Here is a 22,881-nt window from a genome sequence, read left to right on the forward strand (position 1 = left end):
TCATCCTGTGCTGGTATTCTGTGCAGCACTGTATACAAGGTGGCTTAATAGGGCAGCAGAGGCCCCTGGGGCCCCAACACCTCAGAGAAGTGTCAGGCCACTTGATAATTGCTGAAGGTCTCACCATGGTGACTCACACGCAACACTTCTCATCCACCTCTCCAACATTTACCTTAGTAAGCCACATAACTAGTGCCGTGGCAGTGGCCAGGATGAGAGCCTTTCTTTCATTTAAAGGGACTGAGAGGCTCCAGGTGACCAAAATGAGGGGAGACACATGGGAATCGTCACTGGCTCCTGGTCCCTGACCAAAAGCTAGATCCAGTGATGGGACTATGGCAGGATGGGCTGGGGGGGATTGGGACACAAGGCTAAACGGACCAGGTAAACTGCAGAGCAATGGGTACACACTCCAAAGAGCTGTGGCCACAAGCAGCTAGGCTGGAATCATGGGGCCCACCCCAGCCAGTCCAGTTGCTGGACAGAGACAGGACAACTTGGGAGCAAGGCAACCAGATGCAAGGGCATCCACAGGCATGAAGAACTGGGGAAAACAGCCCTGGGATTCTTGAGTCATCAACGATCTGGATGAGCTCCCCAAGAGCATTGTCAGGTGGCTGTCCCAAACCTTACACCTTTATATGAACTGAAAAGCTCCAGTCCCTTGTCTTGAGAACCAAGGTTTAGAAACCGACTCACTAGCCCAGCAGCACAGAAATCTTGGGTTTTACACGAGGTAATGAATCAATCAGAAACTCAAGTTGGGGTCCAGAAACCTCCACTTTAATGAGCCTCACAGAGGAAGCTGGTACACCGGAGTTTGGGGACCAGTGTTCTAGACCACTCCACGAATCACACCGATATTTCCTGCACTGTGTGCTTGCTGCATGAACCAATGAGCAACTTGAACTCCCACCTTTCCACTTCACCAGGCCCTCCCCAACATCCCAACCATCTGACCCGGAAAGAAGGGACACCAGACTGTTAGAGAAATACTGATTTTAATTCAACATAAGGTAAACTCTAGGCATCTGTCATCTTTCAGCCTAAAAATTAGCAAAACTGTTGAAACAAGGCACAATTTTCCCCCATACTTGTTATGTGGCTCCAGTTACAAAAAAAAAAATTTATGAAAATGTTAAAAACATAAAAATATAAGTCTGTGATTTTTAAAAAAAAGTGTATAAAAAATTCCCACCAAAACCTGTCAATGTTGTTCCTGATTCTACAAAATAGCACCAGTAAGAAGAGTAAAAGTTGTTAAAAACCATTACGACAGCATTTCTGAAATGCAGTTTGCCCGACCTCCCGTCCCCCACTAAAAACTTCTCATGGGATACAAAAGGACTTTAAAATCTCTGGAGGGAAGATTGAGCTTTTTTATTGCAGTTTTCCCCCTGCAATCTCTGAGATGAGGGGAAAGGATGGGGAATGTGCTTCTGCCCCAGCTGTCACCGCTGCTCAGTTTAGGAAAAGGCTGAGGTTTCGGGGCATTCTACTTCTCATTTGGGAACCTGTGCCTGCAGAGTAGTCCGGAGGGTGCATTCTGGGGGTAAGGGGATGCCTTCCCTAAGCCTCCTCTGCTCCCTTCACACGGGGCAGACAGAGGGAGAGGAACAAAGCCATACCTGTCTGCATGGTACACAGCAGCAGATAACCCAGCCCACCCCTTCCTGAGCAACCTGGAGGGTTCTATTGCAGTCACCTGGAGGGGATTTAGTGAAGGGTGGCTGTCCCCTTGGGTTTGTTGTTGGGGGGTGGGGGGGTGGGCAGGGAATAGCCCTGAATGTGATGATGAGGTCATCCCTGCTGACATCATCATCATTGTGGAAAATACTCTACATGGACCCTGACCCTACATGGTCCCAGCCCTTTACACTGAGGCCAAGGGAATGTGCTGGGTAAAATTCAAGACAGACAGGCATCCTTTCCTCTTCTGCTAGCCCTAGAGAAAAAACACACCCAGGGCCCTTAAAATGTCCCTCAGCTACATGTCTACCACTGCGTGCTCCTGGAAATAAGGAGCTACATATGATTTAAAAAAAAAAAAAAATGTATCAAAGCCTTACCAGTAACTGTCTCGGGTGATTTTTCAGCATTAACCTGAGTATTGGAGAGCTGTCGGCACTGTGGTTTTGGTACTTTAGCCATTGTTTCTCTGAGCAGTAAACCCAGGAGGGAAAAAAAAGCCATCTTACTACCTACACTTCAAGTTTTAAAAAAGTTTTCAGAGAAGACAAAATGAGCACCGTGTTTGGCCGCTCCTAGCGGCTGGATCTGAATTGTGCAGAAGGAGGTGGCAGCACCTCAGGCTCCCCTTGCCAGGAGGGGGTCACGTGGCTCTGCTCCTGCCAAGGTTGTGTGGCGTGACCCCACAATGCTGAGCAGGGGAAGGGTAGAGCGTGGGCTGTACCTACTGGGTGCTGGCTCTACCCCACAAGCCCCAGTGCTCCTGGGCTCAGGGTGCCTGGGAGGGCTATTCACAGGCAAAGTAGTCCTTCAGGGGGGCGAAGAGGTGTCGGATGACAGGCACACTCCAGGACCTCCCAAGCAGCTTCTGGCGGGCACCACGGCCCATGTTGGACACATCCGTGTAGTGTACAGGAAAGCCGAAGATCCTGGTGGGTGGGTGGGGGATGGGCACAATAAAAAGATAGGAAGTCAGAAGCACCCCTTCCAGCATGCTTACTGCCTCAGGGAGAGTCTCACATGAACAGCATGGCACTGCTCTTTCTGCCCTGTGTCCCATACTTTCCATCAGGCCAACCAGGCCTTCACATGAGCCCTCGTCCACCCTCAAGGTCAGATCAACCGGTTCTTCAGAACACGAATAACGGTGCCCTCACAGACGGCACGGTTCCTCTAGGAGGACGTCTGCTGCGTGCATCCCCAAGCACTAGCATTGCGCTCCTGACACATAGCTGGTGCTCAGTGGACCTTGCCCATGTGACTAAGTGAGTGAATGAATGAATGCCAAGGAAGCCAGACAGCAAGCAGACAGACATGTACCTGCCTTCAAACCGCAAGAGGAGGAAAGGGAATTTCCTTGAGAAATAAGGACACTGGCAGAAATGGATCATCAGATGCTCAGATAATTAACCTAGGAACACCGAAATGTCTTGCGTTTTCTTTCCCTCTTAAAAGCCAGTTGTTAGATCAAGGGCCAAGCTGGACTTAATGGCAGATGGCAACTAAATATACCAAAAGCTTCCTCTATGGGATTCTACCAGGCCTGTTAAGATATACCAGTCTGAGGGAAAACCTCAGTCTTTCCTGGGGTTACAATCTAATACTAAAAAGTACACCAATGGGCCAATGGCTGAATGGGTGCTAAGAAACGTGCCAAAGATGGAACAACTTGGGCCTATACAGTGCCTCTAAGTGGGCACCCACTCCACTAGGCACTCACCTAGTATCACAGGGCCAGCCCAGCATGTAAGGCTTAGGTCTCAATATACAGAATAACCCATAAGATGAATGTGCAAGGTTATCCAACAGCTTCTTTCAATGGGTCAGAAGTTAATTTTCAGACTAAGATAACTATTGTTAAAGATATAAAACCAGTTGCAGGACTGAAGTATCTGGAATGAAAGTACTCTATCAAATCCTTTCAGACGCAGCCAAAAATGTAAAGCGGAATATTCATAGCCCTCTCTTCATTTCTAACAATAAGAAAACAGTAAGGAAAAAAGAACTGAAATCCAACAGCTGGTTCTGAGGCAAAACAATTAACTACCAACTTAGCCAATAAATGGAAGAAGACAACAGGCTTTTTGGCTAAGTAGGAACCAGCTTTATACCAGCAACGTGGCAGAGGGAATCTCCTGAGAAAAGGCCAATGGGAAAGTCAGTGGGGTTTTCTTTACCTGGTTCCTCATATGCCCTGGAGGCCCAGCAGGCTAGGGCACATAAAATGCCAGGGCAGCACAGCAGAAACAGAGATGGTGTGGTCTAATGACCTCATGTTTCAGACAGCTCACCACCACCACCCTTCTGCCATTTCTATCAGGAAACTCAGCACTAAGTCTGAAAAAGTATTACTCCCAGCCCCACTAACATAGGTCAGTGAGACCATGCAGAATTAAGGCTAACACCTGCCCATTTATGCTGTGTGCCTTCACCGCAAGTTCTTCCCCTTTCTCTCTGCCTGTGAGATTTCCCTCTTCACGTGCAGCCCTGCTCACCTTTCTAGCTCAGTGCACCACAAAACATCTTCTTTGCCATTCATGACAACAGGGAAAAGTTGATTTTTCCCCTGTCTGATCGAGTTCGACTTGGTGGTTATTGTCTGTACTTTCTTTAACTGGAGAACAAAACGACATCATGGAGTGAGCACGGGTTGGAGGGTCTAGGTCAAGTCAAAGCTCTTAAGCACCTAGGGAAGATGGAGGAGGGAGGGCAGGCGGGGGAAGAAAGGGAGGCAGGCTCACAGAGGTAATGAGAAAAGGAGAGCTGGAAGCGAGAACATTTTGTGCTTCCCACGAACACCAAGAAGTTCATGAACAGGAAAGGACCAGCCTCACAGAGAACAACAGATAAAAAAGTGACCATAAATGAATCACATGGGGCCAAGAATACACAAGTTATTCATCGGGCAGGATTAAACAAAAGTTAAAAATCCACCCAGACTGTGAGGATGGCCCCTGGATTTTGAATGAATGGAACCTAGCCTGATATAAACGTAAGTTTATGGAGGTCTTCATATAATTTTAATAGTACATAACTTTTGTGGCCGAAGTAAAATTACTCATTTGTTACTGGGAAGAGGAGTTGCAGTTATCTGTGTCTCTATGAAGTTCTGCATCTGCAACTGGAAAGTCTAGTCACCTTTTCTCATAGTGCTTATTTGTGTAACAAGAACCTCTCCTACTCTGTGCCTTTGCTTTAAGATGGGACAGAACAATTAAGTGGGGAAAGAGGCCCAACACCAGGGAATTGTGGGGAGGTGGGGTAGGAACAAACTGGACACCAAGGTCAAGTCCTTGCTTGGAGGTCACCAAGTGCATATCCAGAGACCATTTGTTAGCACATCTTACCTTTGCTGTCCTATTGAATTCCAAGCAGTCCTGTAGCTCGAGTTTATCATTCTTTGATGCTATCACGGGCCTGGGGACATCCAAAACCCGTTACTTTCTTCTACCAACTATAAAGAGGCCTCGGCTAAGCACTTCCCAAGGTGGGAACGAGTGAGGGACAAAGACTGCAAAATGTGTTCTGGCAGTGATCTTGTTAGAATTACCTGGTAAGAAATGAGCCTGGCAAGAACACAAGACTATGTACCAAAGCCAGGGACAGACTAGCCCCTTGAGGGGGCAGCCCAATGTCCAGGAGGAAAAGCTCCCCCTTCTCAAATTTTACAATTACTCAGAACCTTCTTGCAAAGAGAATAGGGTGAAGGAAAGCACACTCCTAGTCCGGAGTCCCTACCAGTCTGGCCCCACTGCTCACTGGCTGAGTGACCCAAGCATGCCAGGCTGCCTCTCTGGGCCTCAGGAGCTTGGATTAGGTCTTTGCGATCTACCTGCTGCTACCAGCACATGAAATCCATGATCTGGTGGCATATGGCTGGTGAGGCAGCCTCTGGGCAGTTTAAGGGTTGACCAGAGGTACAGGTAAGGACAGGAGATGGTTGATGATAACAATAATCCTTATCACTTTCACTATTGAAACCTGCAAATGCAGAGAAGCAGACAGATGCCTGAGAAGGCAAAGGGCTAGAACTTGAGTGGTTAAGCGTTCCAGAGGAGAAAAGTCAGCAAAAAGTCTGAATGTATTGAGATGATGACCACCACAGAAACCCCTGTGTAAGAACTTCAAGGCCAAAGGGAAATTAGATTAAGAACTAATGATGCCCAAAAGAGAGGCCACTGAATCACCCAAACCATTTCCCTAGATTCTATGAGATTTTCCTGACCTTACCTTCCAGACTAAATGCCTACCTATCCCCAATCTTGACTCTTCCATGAACCCAAAGGAGCTGGGGGACCGAGCACAGCCCTAAGTGTGCTGACTGTAGGACTGAGATATACACAACCTAGGCACTGGGTCAGACAGCCGTATTTAGGTCTGTGACCCCGTGATGGTTGGGTCCCCATCCTCGAGCCTGCAGCACCCAGCTATATAGCTCCTAATAACTCAGGCAGAATGCTCTGGAGGCGATGCTGATGACTTTCATCAGATACTCTACATTCAAGACCTCAGCAAATCCTGTTACTCCTACCCTGACATTACCTACAATCTGATCCCTCCTGCTAAGTTCCACAGAATTCATTAGCTACCAAGCCCCTAGGGAACCACGCTTGCATTGTGCTGAGTATGAATGTTATGTATGGTGCCTTCTGGGGTCCTCCTCTGAAAACCCACCCTCGCTGGTCTCCCCACTGCTGCCCTCATCCTGCTGTTGTCTATCCTCCTATGAACAATTAACACGAACCTGAGATGTATCTCATGCATTCCCATGCAATGACTCTCAAGTGCCACACAATTTGGCCCATACTCAAGGCCTCTGCCTTATTGTCCCTGCCACTCTGGGCCACTCTGCAACACCATTCTCTGAGCTGCTCTTCCAATTCACTGTTCACCATCGACCCTTTCCCTATTCCTTCTGCTGGAATGTTCATTCTTCCCTCAGTCAACTGCATGGCTCCATTCCTTCCCTTAAAGGCCCTGCCAGAATAAGCAAGTTCCCCATCAATTCCTCCAATGCAATGCCCCCACCTCCAGCCAGGACCATGAAGTGTACCGTCTTTGCTACCCATCCCCCATTAGCACGTCAACTCCAGAGCCAAGACTGACATCTAATGTGTTCAGCACTAAACTGGCAGCACATACAGCAATGCCTGGCACAGTGGGAGAGCTCGACTGCTGAGCGAAGAGCCCTCTTCATCCTGACATGAACATTTTCCATTTCACTGGCTAATTAGCCAAATAAAAATGCAACATACCCAACAGAAATCCTACTATCTATTCTAGCAACTTCTCCCCTCTGTTCACACTTTGCTAAATGCCTGAAAGTTATTATGCTTCCAGCACTTTCTTCTAAAGAAAAAAAAATTTTTTAAGCTTAACTCGCAATTTGCAAGTCTTGGATGTCATGTTACCATCATATTTTCTATCTTAATTAGCAGGTTGTTCCCCTGGAAACCACATGGAGGAGATAATGAATCTTCAGCAAAGCCACTTACTCTGTGGCTTTCAACATGAAAAGACTAATAAAGTTGGGAAAAGCTCCCGGTTAAGGAAATCCAAGGGGGACAGGTTATCTCAGCTCTGCCATTGGTTTGGTCCCCATGGGGCTCATCACCAGGGCTCACATGGTCTAACCACACGGAATTGCATCTCCCAACACGATAGTAACTGAAGAGGTAGGATACAAAAGCATCAGCACTCTGTCTGCACTGTTTCAGCACCAGGCCCTTTTTAAGAACCTGTGCCACAAGCAGAGTGGAAATAAGTCAGGAGACTAATCCCAGCCTCAGATTTCTAGGTCGGTGCCACGCTTCCCAAAAAGGCTTCAAACATGGCACCAGGGATTGGTCTGAATCCCAGGTGGGGGCACTTCTCAGCAGAGCCAGTGCTTTCCAAAAGGTTTAAATGGGTCTCTGAATCACAAGAGTTCACAGTTCGGTCTCACTCATTAGTTATACTTAACTTGGCTGTTACCTGTCCCACCTTGAGCCCCTTGTTACCTGTTCATTCCAGGCAGGTTGCCCCAAAAGTAGCGGGCCCTGTGAGCAGCAGACACTTTGATGGCATCAATCATCACTGGGTTACACTGCAGAGAGAGGGGGGACAGCCGCTCGGAGCCCATATCACAACTCAAGTGGAAGCCAGCTGGAGTGGGATCTGACCTGGGTAGGTGACAGGCCCCTCACCACCACCACCCCAGCTATAGAAGGAGCATGGTTCCTGCCAGCCAGCAGACAGACCAATTCCCCAACAAGAACTCTGGCAGGAAAGGCAGCTCAAAATTGGCATCTGCCAAGCTGGGGGTTCCTGGCTGCAGGAATGCAGAGCTACCAAAACACAACTTTTGTCACCATTCTGCCAGGTTCACAAAGCATGAGGAAACTGGCCAGTTCTATAACCTCTCCTACAGAATGTAGGCGGCAGAGTTTTGAATAAAATGAAGTGTATAAAAAGCATTTACTAGGGACGCCTGGGTGGCTCAGTTGGTTAAGCAGCTGCCTTCGGCTCAGGTCATGATCCCAGCGTGCTGGGATCGAGTCCCACATCAGGCTCCTTGCTCGGCGGGGAGCCTGCTTCTCCCTCTGCCTCTGCCTGTCATTCTGTCTGCCTGTGCTCGCTCTCTCCCCCTCTCTCTCTCTGATAAATAAAAAGCATTTACTAGAATGCTTGATGATAATGTTTCATAATGAAGCGACTGTAGCCCTAAAGTAGCAGTTCTCAGAACAGGGATGAGAAAAAACTCCCTGGAGTAAACAGTTCAGTCAAATCTCCTGAAGCCCCCAAAGTAGATGATGTCATCATCTGACTTCAGGGGTTCTAGGTGAGGTTAGAGATCAAATATTTTCCATGCACTAAAAAAAAAAATCATCCACAAGACTCCCTTAGTTTTGGATTTCGCTGTTTCCTCTACTAGGAACCCACGATTGCTCCCAAGAGCAGAAACACCCAACCAATCCCCAATGCCAACAGGGTGTTCCCTCCATGTTGTCTCAACAATCCAGACCCAAGATGCCCTCACCTCCAGGAAACGAGAGATGTCCCTCTTGTCGCCAACCTTCATGGCTACCACGTTCTCAAACATCCAGAAGAAGGGCCGGTCGTCCCCCTCCTTGGGACGTGTGTAGTTCAGCAGGTGGTAGAACTCAAAGAAGAGGCGGCCTGTGCCCTCTAAGCCACAAAAGAAGATGGCAGAGGGAGGTTCAAATTCCTCAGCCCACCCATCCATATGGACACCAGTGGGTTCCCAGTGATTGCCTGACTACAGCCAACACCATACAGCCCCCTTCTACCTGCACTCCTCTGGAAGGACTAAAGACACAGGCATCAGCAGGGCAGTAATTCATTACTATACTATCTCTGAGGAGAGGACATACAACGTACATAAGGTTGGCCAGACAATAGTTCCTCCTGAGACCAGTCCTTCTCAGTCAGCATTGAGGTGACAGAGGGACGTCTTTTAGGGATGCTCACCATACAGGCCTTTCCTGGCAGGGTTCACATTGGAGAGATCATTGCATGGGCTTCCACCAATCACCAAGTCAAAGGGTCCCCATTCTTCAATCTGTGAGAGAAAAATAGTCACTCTCAGTGGTAGGTGGGGATGAGAAAACCCTAGGGTTTTCTAGGTTGCGTGGCTGGTTCAGTTGGTTGAGCACACAACTTTAAATCTCAGGGTTATGGGTTCAATATCCATGTCTGGTATGAACCCTACTGCAAAGAAAAAAGGAACACTTCTAGAACCTCACTTCGTCAGTTAAGTTTCCCAAATCCACTTCTCACCCAAGACAACCCAATGCCCCAGATTTCCAAAGACCTAAATCATTTTGCATGATTTGCCAACTTATGGGTCTTGGCACCACAATTCGATGCAATCCCTGGTTCGCTCTTCTACCAGGACCCTGGGCCCTGGGCCCTGGGAAGGGGGCCACATGGGCATGAGGATGTGTGAGGCTGACGGCATGAAGGAGGAAGAAGGGGTGGGTAGGGCAGAGCCCAACAGGGGTGCAGGCTGTCCTCACATTTCTCTTCGTGATGTTCCTGACGTCATTCACATATTTGATGTTCCCCTCATGCTTCACAGTTCCAACAGCAATGGATTCTTCGCACACCTCAGAGGCGACGTACTTCTCCACTTTGATGCCCAGTTCTTTGAGGACCAAGTACCCTATAGGGTGTCAGGGGACAGGAAGTGCATCAGGGTTTTCCTGCCCGGGCACCCTCCTTCCAGGGATTCTAAACCATCTCCAGCAAGGACACGATGGTCCTTGAGGGAACCCACGCGGATGCCACAGAGACCGCACGCTGGCTATACCAATCTCCCTGGATGGTGACTTTCATGAATATGAAATACTTAGGTAAGTGGCACAGCCCACCATAGGACCTACTGAAATGGACAGGCACATAACCGGGGCCCCAGAATCTACCACCTAGCACAGTCAAACACAGACACACAGACAGGAATCTGCACCAAAACCATGTTTAGAAAACACCTCAAGGCCTGGTGGCAGAGGCCAGGCCCAGTTCCACTAGGCATGATCTGCACCAATACAGATAGTCTTGAAGACCCAAGAAGAGTTGGGGACCACAAAGTAATGACCTAAGGGAATCATTAAAAGCTGTCAATGATTTCAGATTCTGGACACCAAAGTACACACATTAAGTACAAATGATGCGAACAGCTCATTTCTACCGCTCCCTGCTATGGGCATAGAGATGTTACTGACAATACATCATAGGGCAGCTTTTTGGATTCATGGAATTTGATCAGACACGTCCCCCAGAGGCAGCGGATGTGCTGGCCTGCCATGCTTCCTCGGGCCCTGGGCAAGCTGAGAGAAATGGGAGAGAACCAAGAGAGGAGGTATGAGGATCTGCCCAATTCAGCTCCATCAGATGTTAACCTTATGGAACAGGAAAATCATTTTCTAAGATACCTGCACATAATAGATAATGCCAACACGGCTAAGATATACCTGCCCTTAAAAAGGCCCAACGGAGGCCCAGTAGGTGAAATGGTAGAGAGGTTTGAGGAGAGAAACAAGGAGCCCGTGGTTTTCTCGAAGTGACCAACAGGTCATCCCAGGGGTCTTTCTTGGCACTGATGACAGGACACCTGGAGCAGGTGAGCGTCCCTAGATAAACTCCAAACTCACCTGTTGCAATTCCATCAAACAGGGACAAGACTCGAATGGGCCGCCTTCGGGCTGCGGGAATCGCAGGGTATAACTTGGGGGCTTCCTGCCAGGTTAAAGAAGGAGGTCATGGAAGTCACGGTAGAGGGGGTGAGACTCAGCCTCTGGGAGGGCAGGGCTGACCTTCCTCTGAGTCACAAACCCTGTGGCTCTGCAACTTCCTAGCTGGGATCCCCTAGAGAGCTCTGGGCCTGAATGGCCATCCTTCCCTCAGACATGGACATAGACTGCGACTTTGATACAGATGCACACACACAAAAACACGATGCCCTACACAGAAATGACCTGGAGCCTCCCTCCGAGAACTGCAGGCAGGAGCCCAGGAAAATCCACTCCCACCATGATTTCAGTGTTATGTCTCAGGCTCCCCTTCCCTCTTCAGCTCCGCTAAGACTAAGGCTTGGTTAGTTCTGTAATCACTTCTTCAGCAGGCCTGGGAACATCCACATAGTGAGAGGGCGTGAACGAAGAGAGGAGGAACACTGCAGAAGTCTGACAGCTAGACAGGGGACCAGGTCTGCGGCTCTCGGATGCTCGTCTGTACAAGGGATCTTTCCCATTAACTCTTGCCAACAGACTTGCAGAGTGCTCCAGACCCCTGAAGCTCTGGGCGTGGGGTGGTGCAGGGGTTCCATGTGGCTTACGTATTCAAGGCCCGGGTCGCTGGTGAAGAAGGCCTGTAGGCGCACGTTCCAGTCCTTGCGGCGGCGCAGGACACCGTGACAGCGCTGCGGGAGGCACATGAAGCAGCTCCACGGCTCCTGCAGCTTGGCGTCCTCCGCGGTGCCTGTGCCCACCAGCACCTCCAGGCACTCCACGCAGAAGCACCTGCGCCCGCCAGCAAGGGAGGAGGACACCCCCGTCAGTAGGCAGATCATCTGCTGCCCCCCCACAGTCCCCCTGAAGATGGCAACAGGCAGCCTGGAACCTTCTTGGGCCCCTTGTGCTCTTCTCCATGGGCTGGAAGGCACAGAGTCGGGAATCAGTCTCCATCAACCTGTCCCTTGAGGACCAATGCGTGAATACACAACCCACAGGCTGGTGCACAGAAAAGCTCCCCGGCACACCCATGAGTCGGCCTACCTCCATTAAGCCTTCCCCACCCTCAGGGACCACCACTCTTAGCCCAGCCGTGCTCCCCAATTCTGTCAAGGACACAAAGAGCATGGCCTTGAGGACCCCTCGTCAGGGCCCAGCCATCTTATCAGGGATCCCTCGGGGCTGCAGGCCCCGCCCCGCCCTACTCACCGGCAGCAGCTCGTGTTGCTACAGAGCAGCAGCTCGCGGCCCTCACAGCACACCGTGCAATAGGACTGGTAGCCGTCGTCGTCGTACATGTAGAAGAGCTCGAGGAAGCGGTCCTGGCAGCCAGAGAGAAGCGCCTGTGAGAGTGGGGGCCAAGGACCTCCAGGCCCCACTTGTTCATTGGCTGAGGCCCTAGCACGCAGCCGCGGAACAAATCACAGGGTGGCTCTGGCACCCTTTTCCAGGGCCAACAGCTGGGGTCTGCAAGCCCTGCAGGACGGCTTCGCTGCTGCAGCAGCCAGCCCTTGGGAGGGGACAGCTTCCTTAGGGCCTTCCCTACAGCGACACACAAGTCCTTTTTCCTGGGAAAGTACAGCAGAGCTGAGGGAAGGAGCCGGAAAGCCCAGAATCAGGCTACACTTACCCGGCACGTCTGGCAGAGCCCCCCCTCAAAGAGAGGATGGAAGGACACGGGGTTTTTCCGACCACAGGAGAGACAGCTATCTGCAGGAAAGACAGGGATGCAGCTGGCAGCACTTACAGCCCCAACACCAGGGCTGAAGCCTGGAGTCTAACTCTGAACAGTTACTCCAAGCGAGCAAACTCACAAGGGTTCCTCATGCTCTGCTCCCTTCAGCACTGCTTCAAAGCTGCCAGCCTCCTTCCAGAGATGGGAAGAGGCCGAAACAGGAAACAGGAGCCCCAAGCAGGAGGTCCCAAACACAGGCAGAGGGCTGGGCATGTTGGAAGACCTGGGGCAGGACTCAGAGCCAAGGCCATGATAGCACAGAGACTTGCTTGGGAGGACCTGGTATGAAACTCTTTTGAGATTCTTTAAAGACAAATCTGGGAAATTTACGGTAAGGCCAATTTGCTTTTGTCTTTAATTGCCTAGAACGAGCTCCATACACAGCCACGGGTGTAACTCAGAACAAGGGTTCCCCTTCCTATTGGGACATCGAGCCTGCCCTCACACCAGCAGGCCAGGATTGACTGACATCACTGGTCATGTGGGCAGGGCCATTATAATGCCTGAGACCTGGGTGCCTGGGTGGTAGAGTCGGGTTAAGCATGGACTCTTGGTTTTGGCTCAGGCAGTCATCTCTTTAGTTAGGGGACTGAGCCATGCCCTGGGTTCCGCTCTCAGCAGAGTCTTCTTGAGATTCCTCCTACCTACACTCTGGCTCTCTAAAATAAATCAATCTTTAAAAAAAAAAAAAAAATGCCTGAAACCAAGCACCCCCAGCCAGTCAGCACAAATAGGTGATGAGTCTTGAGGAATGGAAGGATTATGTGTCAAGGTTTCCAGAATCAACAGGAACTGCTCCAAATGCGAGCTTTCCCCAGGGTATTCTGGATCAGTAGCTGTGTTGTCTTCCTACCCAGAGTTGAGATAACCACTCAATAAATATTCCTTAACGAAAGGACATCAGTCTACGGAAGCAAGGGAGAGTCCATGTGTTCTCACACATTCTGAATTCAGTTTGATACATTCTGGGCAGTGTTTCAATTCCAGTGGCTAACTCCCAGCTAGGACAAACAGACCGGAGTTGGCTTGAGAAACTGACCATGGTGAAATGTGTCTACCTTGAGCCTCAAAGCCTGCTCCAGTTCTTGTTTGGGAAGACCCAAGATGCCACAGATACTGGTTTCAGGTTTGGGGTTCTCTGGGCCAAACTACCCCAACCCCACTGCCTTGCTCACTCACAGGGGCAGAATCAGGCAACGCATTCCATTAAATGCAGCAACAAAGATGAACCCACCCCAACCTGAGGCCAAGGCACAGCTCTGGCTTAGACTCCAGCAGGACAGGCAAGCAGGCTAAGGCTAAGATCAACCCTGGGCACTACCCAGGGCGTGAAGGAGAGATCACCAAGGGGAGAGCCCCTTACCTTCCAGGTTACTCTTGTTGTTGCTAACATCCAAAGCCATTTGTTCTGTTGAGAAAAGAGCAGATGTGGCCCGGAGTCAGGGAGCTGCTTTCTCCATCACCCAGGCACACCCCCATGCTGAATGGCCCTTCCTGACGTCCACCCTGACTGGAAGGGAGATCGACCCCGCCAGCCTCCTCACTGGTCCATGGTTACCTCGACTCTGGTCCTCGTCTCCTCGGTCTTTGCCATTGTTGTAGCAGTTGGTCTTTAGGCGTTTGGGTGGGGGGCAGTAGTCAGAGGCAGCAGAGTCATCAGCTGTGCGTCTTCTGGTCTTATTCTCTGTGAAAGGTAAAGAGATGGCAGCCAGGGCAGCGGTGCAGTACGGGGCGGGGGGAGGGGGACCGGGAATCAGGGGACTGGGATAGAACCACGCCATGCCTGGGTGCCCACCGGCATCTGGGCCATGACATGGGTCCACACTGCGTGTCCTACAGCCCCTTTGTGGGCAACTCGGATGAGAACAGAATTCAGAATTCCTCGCTACGTTTTTATAGGGGTTTAAACAGCAATGGGTGCCAGAAAAACAGAAATGGGCGCCAGATCCAACACAAGGAAAATGAGACCCAGCTTCGTCTCTGATGCCAAAAGAGTAACAGCCACAGGTACTGACTCAGCACTAGATATGACTTGTGTACCTGAGTGACTCCACTTCACCTTTAATCTGGAAATACGCTAAAAAACCAGAAGCGGAGCCCATCAACTGGTTCATCGGTAACTTGGGTCATCCATAAAAATAGATCATCTAGTATTTCTAATGAAAACAGCGTAAAAACTAAGCGATCCCTAAGGCCTCAAAATAATAGATTTTGAAAACAGCTCTATAAATTTTAACTTCCAATTCTAACTTTTGTACAGATTGTTAGAAATAATAAAATGCTGGAAATACTGGATTTATATTAATTTCACCCTTTTTTGGTACTTTTTGCAATGTTGTTACTAGACAAAAGACTATTATGTGGCCAAGGTGTATGTATTTCTTTAAGTTCCCATTACATTTTCATTCAGTCTATAAATGCCACCTATGAGGAACATGGTTAAAGGAAATCATGTAGACATTAGAGATCATAAAGACACTTCAGTGACAAAATTACATTTGACAGTGCATTCACTATTAGAATTGCAAAACAAAGGGAAAGCAGGAATCCAACTAGTGTACAGAAAAAGCTGGAAGGTGTGCACACCCAACGTTAACCTGGAGGGCAGTTGTGAGGAGGGTTGGGAGTGAAGGGATGGGTGAGGGCTCAGATTGACTTAACAGATTGGATTCTTTCCCAGTGACCACTGTATATCCAAGAAATCGAAAGAAAGTACAGAGAAAACAGTGCATAGTCAAAATATGGGAAGGGAATACCGTATTTCCTTGATTCTAAGTTCCCACTGCCTGCACGACGCACCTTCGACTTATTAACCACTTATATGTTGGGGGGAGGGAAACAAAACAAAACAGAAAATACTATGTTAAATGTATGGATTTTTAAGACAAATTCTGGATTTCAGGCATCTGGGATATCTGGAGCGACTTCTTTCATTAGAGGAAATATGGTACTGGTCAAACCCTTAGGATGGGAGATACCTCTTTCTGAATGGAGATGGCTTACGGGGTTGGGGGGGGGGGAACGGGTTAACACTTCCATGTTTTCTCCAGTGAGCACAGCTTACTAACTTTTCCTTTAAAAAAAAAAAAAAATACATCAGGGTGCCTGGGTGGCTCAGTAGGTTGGGCCTCTGCCTTCAGCTCAGGTCATGGTCTCAGGGTCCTGGGATCAGGCCCCACATCGGGCTCTATGCTTGGCAGGGAGCCTGCTTCTCTCTCTCTGCCTGCCTCTCTGCCTACTTATGATCTCTGTTGGGTAAATAAATAAAATCTTAAAATTTTTTTAAAAAGCACCAATGAAGGTTCCATTTTGGCCTTCTGTTTACTCAAGTTTTCAGAGCAGATTCAACCTAATTACGTGTACTTGACCTTCAGCAGGAAAAAAGTGACTAGGGAAGCTGAAAAAGGCTGGGCTATTTGCTTTCCCAGCTTCCCTGGGGGTTCAGAGTGACAGACGCCTAGGGCTGACAGGAGGGTAGGTGGCAGCAGGGGATGCCTGCATCTCCCAGGAGGGTCCCCACCAGCAGCAGACAGTGGGTGCTGCCCAGGGACCCAGTCCCACCTGGTTGCTTGTTGTTTGGTTTGAGGCCCTCGATCCCAGTGGGTTTAAAGCCCCCATGGGCCCACTCTAACATGGGCTTCAGCTGATCATCCAAGGAGTCTCCAGGATTGCTGGGGAAAGTTTTGCCAGCCCGCACCCTGGCTTTCTGCGGAGATAAAGAGGATCTGATGAACAGGGGGGTGGGTCCTAGCCAGGCCAAACCCAGGGACTCCCCCAACGGAGGCCTGCATTCCTCTTCACACTGGTCCCTTTCATAGCCCAGCAGCTGTCCTGAGCTGTGGTATGTGACAGGGAGGAGGGTCCTGTTTAGGGAGACAGGCAGGAGGCCATGGAGGGGGAATTAAGTCTCTCCATGTAGATACCAAACATGATCTCTTCCCCATAGGGCTGTGAGTGCTCAGTTCCCTCTCAAGGGCAGAAGGTCAGCAATAGGAGAAGTACCAGCCAGCATGTCTCACCATCTCTGAGAAGTTTCAGATTTCTGGTTTTATTTCCCCAACTAATGAAGCTGGGGAGGCCTCAAGTATTAAGTCCTATTTCAGAGACACCAAAGTTTTACATGTCTAATTAACCATAGAGAGCTCATGAATGCTGGACCAAGGCCACGGACCATTACATTTCCAAATCGAGGCAGAGGGAGTGAATGACAGGCCTGAGGTCAAGGAGAGGAAGCAGCTGGCCTCAGCTGCTCTCTAGTCTTGACCTCGAACCACACCACTCAAAGGAAGGAGGCTTTGAGGCCCTGGAAAAGCTTATTCAGAGATAGGAATATTGTCTCCTGCCCCAGAGGGTTCCTCTTCCCTCCGTCAGCAAGCACGGAAGCTGGGGGTAGTGCTGGGAACTCACGGTAAGTCTCAAATCCCTTCCTTTCCTTCTTAGTCAATGAGCTCCTGTCATACACTTTCTCCTTGGTGGCTCTGCCCCCCCACTACCACTGGGCACACTGGGGCCTGAGGTGGCTTTCTGAAGTCTCTCACTTTACCTCTGTTCTCAGGGTCAGGCTCTCATCACCCACTACCATGTTACCTCCAATGCATGGTACATGGCCTTCCTGTAAGAGACCAGCTTATTGAAGGTCGCCAGGTTGAAGTGCTGGCTGAACAGCCCCAGGGCCACTAGCTTATCTGCAGACACCTAGAAAAGAAAGCCATCATCAATATCCATGTACAGCCTGGGTCTGAAGCGTCCTGTGTCTCTCGCAGCTTTATTCCTGCAGATCAAGCTATAGACTAGAAAGAAAAGCAGAAAACAAACAGGAGCACAGCCTTTAACATACCCTATAGCCAGAAGCATGGCGAACATGACACTCCAAGTGGGAGAAAGTAGGATTCTCCCAAGGGATACGATCAAACGTGCCCTTTATTTGTATATATTCTAAGATCCACGGACCCACAGGGTTGTTGATATAGGCCCCTCTCAGTCTTGACATTAACCATGGATGCCCCGACATTGGTGCCTTTGCACGTGTTCTTCCTTCCTTCCAGAGCACGATAAACAGCTGTGATGTAGGCTTTTATTAACAGAATTTATTTAATACACATATTTTGAGAACACTGCTGGCACAGAGTGAGCAGCTTTTAGTTACTATGATTTGTTGCTATGTGCCTTCCACTGGGGCTAAATATCCCTAGTCCACAAGGCTCATACCCGACTGCACAAACACGTTAGGTTGCAGATGGGACAAGACAAAACTGGTGTTCAGGGACACTGATCAGCCCTGAAAGCCATGTGACCTACCAATCCCCTGAGGGCTTGCTTATTCTCATGCCAACCTCTGATTTTTTTTTTTACATCTCTCACCTTGACCTCCCACAAGGGGCTATTGCCACCATTTATAAGAACCTAGGGATCAGGGGTGCCTGGGTGGCTCAGTGGGTTAAGCCGCTGCCTTCGGCTCAGGTCACGATCTCAAGAGTCCTGGGATCAAGCCCTGCATTGGGCTCTCTGCTCAGCAGGGAGTCTGCTTCTCCCCCTCTACACGCCTGCCTCTCTGCCTGCTTGTGATCTCTGTCAAATAAATAAATAAAACCATTAAAAAAAAGGAAAAGAACCTAAGAATCAGAATGCAGGTGCTGTTCCAAGCGCTAAACTACTCTAGGACAGTAGCCCAAGCACCAGGACCTGTGTGGCAATCCTGTACTATTATGCTAGCAGCCACACAAGTCATCCTATTAGCATCAGACCCTGTCTTGCAAAGCTCATTATAGGTCTCATTGGGCCAAAGCAATTACGAACAATCCATGTCTCTCTCCATTTCACAGAACTCATGGCCCACATCTCTGCAGTTAGATGCTTCAGGGAGAGCAAAGGCCCAAGACATGTCATCCTGCTCCCTCTGCTGGCCAGGCAAAGTATCCACATGCATTCTACCTGCCAGCGAAGACTCCATGCCCTCTGGGAGTGTCAGTGTGTTTACAGCAAATCCAAATCATGGTGGAAAAAGAACCTCAATTTGAGGTTCCTGAATCCCACAGATGTACTGGGATGGTTCTCTATTTCCACATCTGCCTCCATCCTAACCCAGCTTGCTCAAACCTTCGGATATGAAGGTAGGACTAACATTTCGAAGAGAGACCATCATCACAGGCTAAGCATTGCCTGCGCTGTTCTCATCACAACCCAAGATCTCAGAATGTGCCTTTGACAAGGTATAAGGAACTGCCAGATTCATGTCCAACAAACAAAGCTCTTACCCCACAGACTTTCATCAAGAAGGAACTTAAAATGTTTAACAAAAACAAACAAAAAAACTACAAAGTTTAGGACACCTAAGTGGTGTGGTCGGTTACACATCTGACTCTTGGTTTCGGCTCAGATCATGATCTCAAGAGTCATGAGATCAAGCCATGGTCCCGTTTTGTGCTCCGCTCTTGTCCCCCCAACCCCCACATTCCCTCCCAAATAAATCTTTAAAGAAGAAAAAAGCTTAATACCAATAATCAATAAACCCTAAAATCAGTTGTCTTCCATGCCCCTAGGCCCGCCTCTCCTCCCATGCCCCTCCCAGCACCTCTCAGAACAGACCACCTTCCTGTCTCTTCCAGGCTTTTCCCAAAAGGAATCTTTGAGTGTCTGCCCAGGAATCTATCCTGGTGACTCTGCCCTGAGAAATAAATAAAAACCAACAGAGCACAAGTGGCTTCAGAATACTTTCCAGCTCTTCATCTCCTGTTAAGTGTAGACAGACTAAGCTCTGGGTGTGAGAGACCCTATGTGTCCTTTATGTCAGTTAACAGGAAATTTTTGTCCTTCCTAGACACAAAGAGTCAAAGAGTCTCACCCATCTGAAGAAACAGTCACAAGCCACGCATCTTAAAGTCAAGTATACAAGGAAATAAAGGAAACTAAGGAAATGGGTCTGTGGCCCATGAGAGCCTGCCTGGCCCGACTCACCTCAGAGAACTTGCCATCACCAAACCACTGGACCCACCGCATGCCGGACATGGCCTGGCGCTTGGAAGTGGCCTTCCAGGACACCACCATGGCAGGCCACCAGGAGAAGCCCTTGATCTTTCCCCACACTAGATCCCCTATCCCGAACTCCTTCCCATCCTGGAAAAAAAAAAACACATGAAGGAATCCCAATGAGACAGATCACCTGGGCCAAGGAAAAAATCTTTCCCACCTCACTAACCCCAAAGGCCACTGCCCCTTGGGCCAACTTGGAGCATTACTTTGAAAAAGTAAGAAATATGAGCGAGAACGCCTTGAATATATATGTAAGGGGTCAGTTTGGTTTTTTGACAGGAATGTGGGATTTATTAAAATTTGTGAAATTTCACCTTTAATTTGGGAATTAAAGATGTCAACTTTATCATATTTGGGAATCAAAGATGTCAACTCAAAACACAGGAAAGTAAGACTAGAGTTAAGTCATGACAATCACCTGGGTTTTTCCACCGAGGTTCTAACAGGCTATCCCAAAGCCATTAAAAAGCAAATTGTAGGGGCACCTGGGTAGCTCAGTGGGTTAAAGTCTCTGCCTTCAGCCCAGGTCATGATCCCAGGGTCCTGGGATCGAGCCCCGCATCGGGCTCTCTGATCAGCTGGGAGCCTGCTTCCTCCTCTCTCTCTGCCTGCCTCTCTGCCTACTTCTGATCTCTGTCTGTCAAATAAATAAATAAAATCTTTAAAAAAAAAAAAAAAAAGCAAATTGTAGACACTTGCACACTTACACAAGTGTAGACACTTGCACACATTTCACCATGAAATGTGAAATGCCCATGAGAAAAAAGTTACTCAAACAGAACTACAATCTGATAAACATAAGAAACAAGACTTCTCTGCAACAGATGTCCACACACGGTATGAACCCGGCCGTGGAATGAACCCCGCCCACCAGCTAATCATGGACAATACACAAGACGGATTACAGAATACAGGGGACCACAGACCTGAGAGAGGCGACTCCAGCTCCTAACAAAGTAACTAGGCTACAACTGTACATAAAACATGAACAGAATCACACCACATGTTACATATACAAACAAGGCACATGTATTTGATGGTACAAATATGGGACAATCAAATTCATTCATCAGGTGCTTGAATTACTACTGGCAGAACAGCAGGATAAAGTAGACATTGCATATGGAAAATCTGTAGGCTAAACAAATTCAAGTATTACAACAGATGTGAGCCCTCCCCCACAAAAAAGGTAGGAATAACGCCTATGGGTAAGCGTATTCTTTCCTATTATTTAGCCCATCCTTGTGGTACCTGATACTCAGCGCTGTCAGCATCTCTAGCCTCCAGGTCCACCTGTGGGGACTCAGGGCCATCCTGCTGACTGTCCTGGGCCAGGCGGGCGTAGGGGGTACTGCTGCTCTGGGGCACGACGTCATCATCCGTGAGGTCAATGGTGAGGTAGGGGCTGGCTGGGGACGGCCACGGTGTGCCTGCCAAGGATACTGTCCGCCTCCTCAGGGACTGTGGACAGAAGGACATGAAACTTGGGCCACAGCAAACCAGGTAGGTGACCAGAGATCAGTGGAACCCCAGTTGCTTCCCAAATGAGCAGAAACAGTGAAGGTAGGATGTAAGCTGAAGGGAACAAAGACCACCAAGGACAGTTTCCCAGGAACCATTACTCCTCAAGTGGTGGGAAAAAACCTCCTTCAGGAGAGAGACAGAATCAAGGACAAAGGCAGAATGATTATGAGGGATGCCGAGAGCCTCTGGGAGCCAAGCTGAGAGAGGGCCGCTGGTTTCCTCAGCCTTGAACCAGGAGTGGAGAATTGCAGTAACCACTGGGGTTGCCTCAAGACAGTCAAAGATGATACCAGGGAGACAAAACAGTTCTGGAGTAAGGAGTTTCAAGCTCATTCCGGAGGAGGAGCAAGAACCCGGTCAGTAGGGGAATTTGCACATTGCCACCCGAGTTCCATCCAGATCAGGCCAGGAGAGAAGTCATCGGGCTTAAGAGAAGCTTACCCAGCAACCAGGAAAGAAAGGAAAGGTAAGACCCTGAAAAGGTTGTAAGAATGGAGAACGGATGTAGGTTACACACCAGCCACTCTGGGTGGCCCAGTGAGAGGCAGATCTTCCCCTTAAAGAGACGGGGGTTATCTGGGGGAACCAACCCTGGTAGCTGAAAACTCCACGGGGGACTCATCCACGTGATTGCGGCCCTGCCGGCCTCGGGTGGAACGTGGGGAGGGCCGGGGCCGCTCCCGGCTGGAGGCACTGGTGTTATTTCGAGTTCGGACCTGGAAGCAAGAGAGGATAAGCACGAGGCTGCTGATGACTAAAGGCATGGAGTTCCGGACAGGGGGCCAAGAGGACCCGACTGGAAAGGTCACCTCACATCAACAGAAGTGCAACAAGGTGGTTAAGTTAGGGAAGAGTTTTGGACTGGCCACGTTCCCCCCTTCCCTGAAACTCCCGTTAGTGGGAGAGGGGGGTCGGGTGTCCCCAGGCCTGCCAGCAGCTCGCGGCAGATCCCAGGCTGCCCAACCAAGACAGCAGGCAACTGCAGACTGAATGAAGACTAAAATGCAAACCAAACACTTTCCCCCAAAAGCGTTGGAATAATTTGTTGCCTTCTTCAGGAAGGTCCTGGAACATCAAGAGGAAAGCCCTTGAACATGAACCTGCAACGTCTCTATTCAAATCCTACACGTGACGATGACTGTTCATGAGGCACCTGGGCTCAGGCGGTTAACGGCTGACTCTCATTTTTCCACTCAGGTCATGATCTTAGGGTCCTGGGATTAAGCCCCACACTGGGCTCCACATTCAACAGGGAGTCAGTCTGCTTCAGGATTCTGTCACCCCCTGTCCCCCACCCTGTTTGCTCATTCTCTCTCTAAAACCAATCAACCAATCCCAAAATAAAATTTCAAAGATTCTTAAAAAGAATTACTGTTTAACTTTGGTAAGTTACTGGAATCTTCTAGTCTATAAGAAGAGCATGACATACATCGCATGTTGGGTGAGATTATAAACTAGACCTATAGTGCTCACCAAGTGAACCCCCCACTCCCACTCTCCAACAGGATGGGTGTCATTAGCAAGGACTGCCTTTCTAGGCCTCACACTGTAAGTCACAGAATCTACTTGCAGAAAGAACTCCCAAAGGCAATCACTGGTTGAGCCATCCAGCTACAAACTTTCTCGGGCACTTAAAGCCAAAAGTGCCCAAAGAGCTGAAAACCTGCCCTGTGA

The 22,881-nt window shown here is 49.2% G+C and overlaps 1 protein-coding gene across 13 annotated transcripts in view; it reads right to left on the minus strand.

Annotated features, from left to right (window-relative positions):
* Window positions 1-1,720: 1,720 nt before the first annotated feature.
* The window catches only part of DNMT3B (DNA methyltransferase 3 beta), a 41,422-nt gene continuing 20,261 nt past the window's right edge, over window positions 1,721-22,881 (minus strand). For 6 of the 13 annotated variants that reach the window (XM_032350985.1, XM_032350976.1, XM_032350979.1 and 3 more), the window contains 19 exons: window positions 21,798-21,923; window positions 20,935-21,144; window positions 19,609-19,767; window positions 17,242-17,349; window positions 16,216-16,360; window positions 15,411-15,470; window positions 14,213-14,338; window positions 14,018-14,062; window positions 12,550-12,629; window positions 12,129-12,241; window positions 11,525-11,708; window positions 10,842-10,926; window positions 9,708-9,853; window positions 9,160-9,250; window positions 8,708-8,856; window positions 7,689-7,774; window positions 5,037-5,106; window positions 4,185-4,303; window positions 1,721-2,618 (listed from right to left, as the gene is read on the minus strand). In XM_032350985.1, the coding sequence (XP_032206876.1) occupies window positions 2,477-2,618; window positions 4,185-4,303; window positions 5,037-5,106; window positions 7,689-7,774; window positions 8,708-8,856; window positions 9,160-9,250; window positions 9,708-9,853; window positions 10,842-10,926; window positions 11,525-11,708; window positions 12,129-12,241; window positions 12,550-12,629; window positions 14,018-14,062; window positions 14,213-14,338; window positions 15,411-15,470; window positions 16,216-16,360; window positions 17,242-17,349; window positions 19,609-19,767; window positions 20,935-21,144; window positions 21,798-21,923 (2,244 nt within the window). In that variant the 3' untranslated portion in view covers window positions 1,721-2,476. Of the gene's footprint in view, window positions 2,619-4,184; window positions 4,304-5,036; window positions 5,107-7,688; window positions 7,775-8,707; window positions 8,857-9,159; window positions 9,251-9,707; window positions 9,854-10,841; window positions 10,927-11,524; window positions 11,709-12,128; window positions 12,242-12,549; window positions 12,630-14,017; window positions 14,063-14,212; window positions 14,339-15,410; window positions 15,471-16,215; window positions 16,361-17,241; window positions 17,350-19,608; window positions 19,768-20,934; window positions 21,145-21,797; window positions 21,924-22,881 lie in introns of those variants that run through there. The other 7 variants (XM_032350987.1, XM_032350981.1, XM_032350982.1 and 4 more) reach the window with 6 other exon arrangements.

The sequence above is a fragment of the Mustela erminea genome, chromosome 7, assembly GCF_009829155.1.
Source record: "Mustela erminea isolate mMusErm1 chromosome 7, mMusErm1.Pri, whole genome shotgun sequence".
Classification (NCBI taxonomy): Eukaryota; Metazoa; Chordata; class Mammalia; order Carnivora; family Mustelidae; genus Mustela; species Mustela erminea.